The sequence below is a fragment of the Plasmopara halstedii genome (genome assembly GCF_900000015.1).
Source record: "Plasmopara halstedii genome assembly, contig: Scaffold_1248, whole genome shotgun sequence".
Taxonomy (NCBI): Eukaryota; Oomycota; class Peronosporomycetes; order Peronosporales; family Peronosporaceae; genus Plasmopara; species Plasmopara halstedii.
This window is the reverse complement of record NW_020188163.1, coordinates 1-934: the sequence shown is the minus strand read 5'-3', so window position 1 is coordinate 934 and position 934 is coordinate 1. Positions and strand designations below refer to the sequence as shown.

The following is a 934-nucleotide window of genomic DNA, read 5'->3' as shown; positions in this document are numbered from 1 at the left end:
AGATGAGCTGTCACTTCGTGAGTGATTTGTCGCTCTGAGAAATGCAGCAATCGTTCTGAATCATGTTGAAGTTCGTGGTGCATCGCTTGGATTCACTGAGTTTTTGCGTCAATGGTTGGTGCAGTGAAGCATAAATTGCAGCGAGAACCTTTTACGCTAATCTTCAGTCCAGAAGTTTTTATTTTTCTTGTTTAGCGCCAACCGGGATGTTGTCGGCGCTTCCCACGATGAACATGCTGAAATTTCGATATCAAGAGACTGAGTCTGGTATCCACTGACAAAGTCAGATCTTGGCTTAATGCAGATATAGAAGCGGCAGTTGCTGTAGCTTCTTGAGAGGAATAACAACGCAAACGATAGCCAATGAGAACTGCGTCTACTAGCACTGTTGCTTTCATTTGTGAGTTTGCAGCTATACGAATATGTGATCCAGACATTTGCCACGGAGTCAAGATACCCTAGTCGTAAAGGCAAGTTACGACTTCTTTGCATCTATCTTTTGAATCTCATCAGATCCATATTTCCATCAACCTGACAACTATTGCTGTTCGATACGTTGCCTATTGCTATCTCTTGGGAAGATTATTGCATCCCCTCTGGAAATGACAGCAAAACTTTCTCATCCCTTAAAGTCGCCCGGCTTTTAGCATAGTTGATCCCTTTGGCAAATGCGTTCATCCATTGATCATGTTGCGATTGAGCAGTGAAGAAAGCTGTCAGAGTCTCACTATTCTTTACTTTGTCGCTAGCAGTTGAATCGTTGCTTTTATCGAGTACTCGAAGCACGACAGTAAATGTATCAAAAGACAATGACCCATCGCCAGTAGCCTCGTGAAAGAATTGCTGTACCCTCAACATCATCTTTAAAATGTGCGAGCACGAACAGATGCCACTTTGTCAGGCAACTCAACTGCTTGTGCTTTACAAATTGGCG

The 934-nt window shown here is 43.1% G+C and overlaps 1 protein-coding gene across 1 annotated transcript; it reads right to left on the bottom strand.

Annotated features, from left to right (window-relative positions):
- Positions 1 to 191: 191 nt before the first annotated feature.
- Positions 192 to 861, bottom strand: PHALS_01003 (uncharacterized protein; the record flags this gene model as incomplete). Its single annotated transcript, XM_024730782.1, has 2 exons — positions 192 to 458; positions 616 to 861. The coding sequence occupies 2 exons, from the start codon at positions 859 to 861 to the stop codon at positions 192 to 194; spliced, it is 513 nt and encodes a 170-aa protein (XP_024581025.1).
- Positions 862 to 934: the final 73 nt, after the last annotated feature.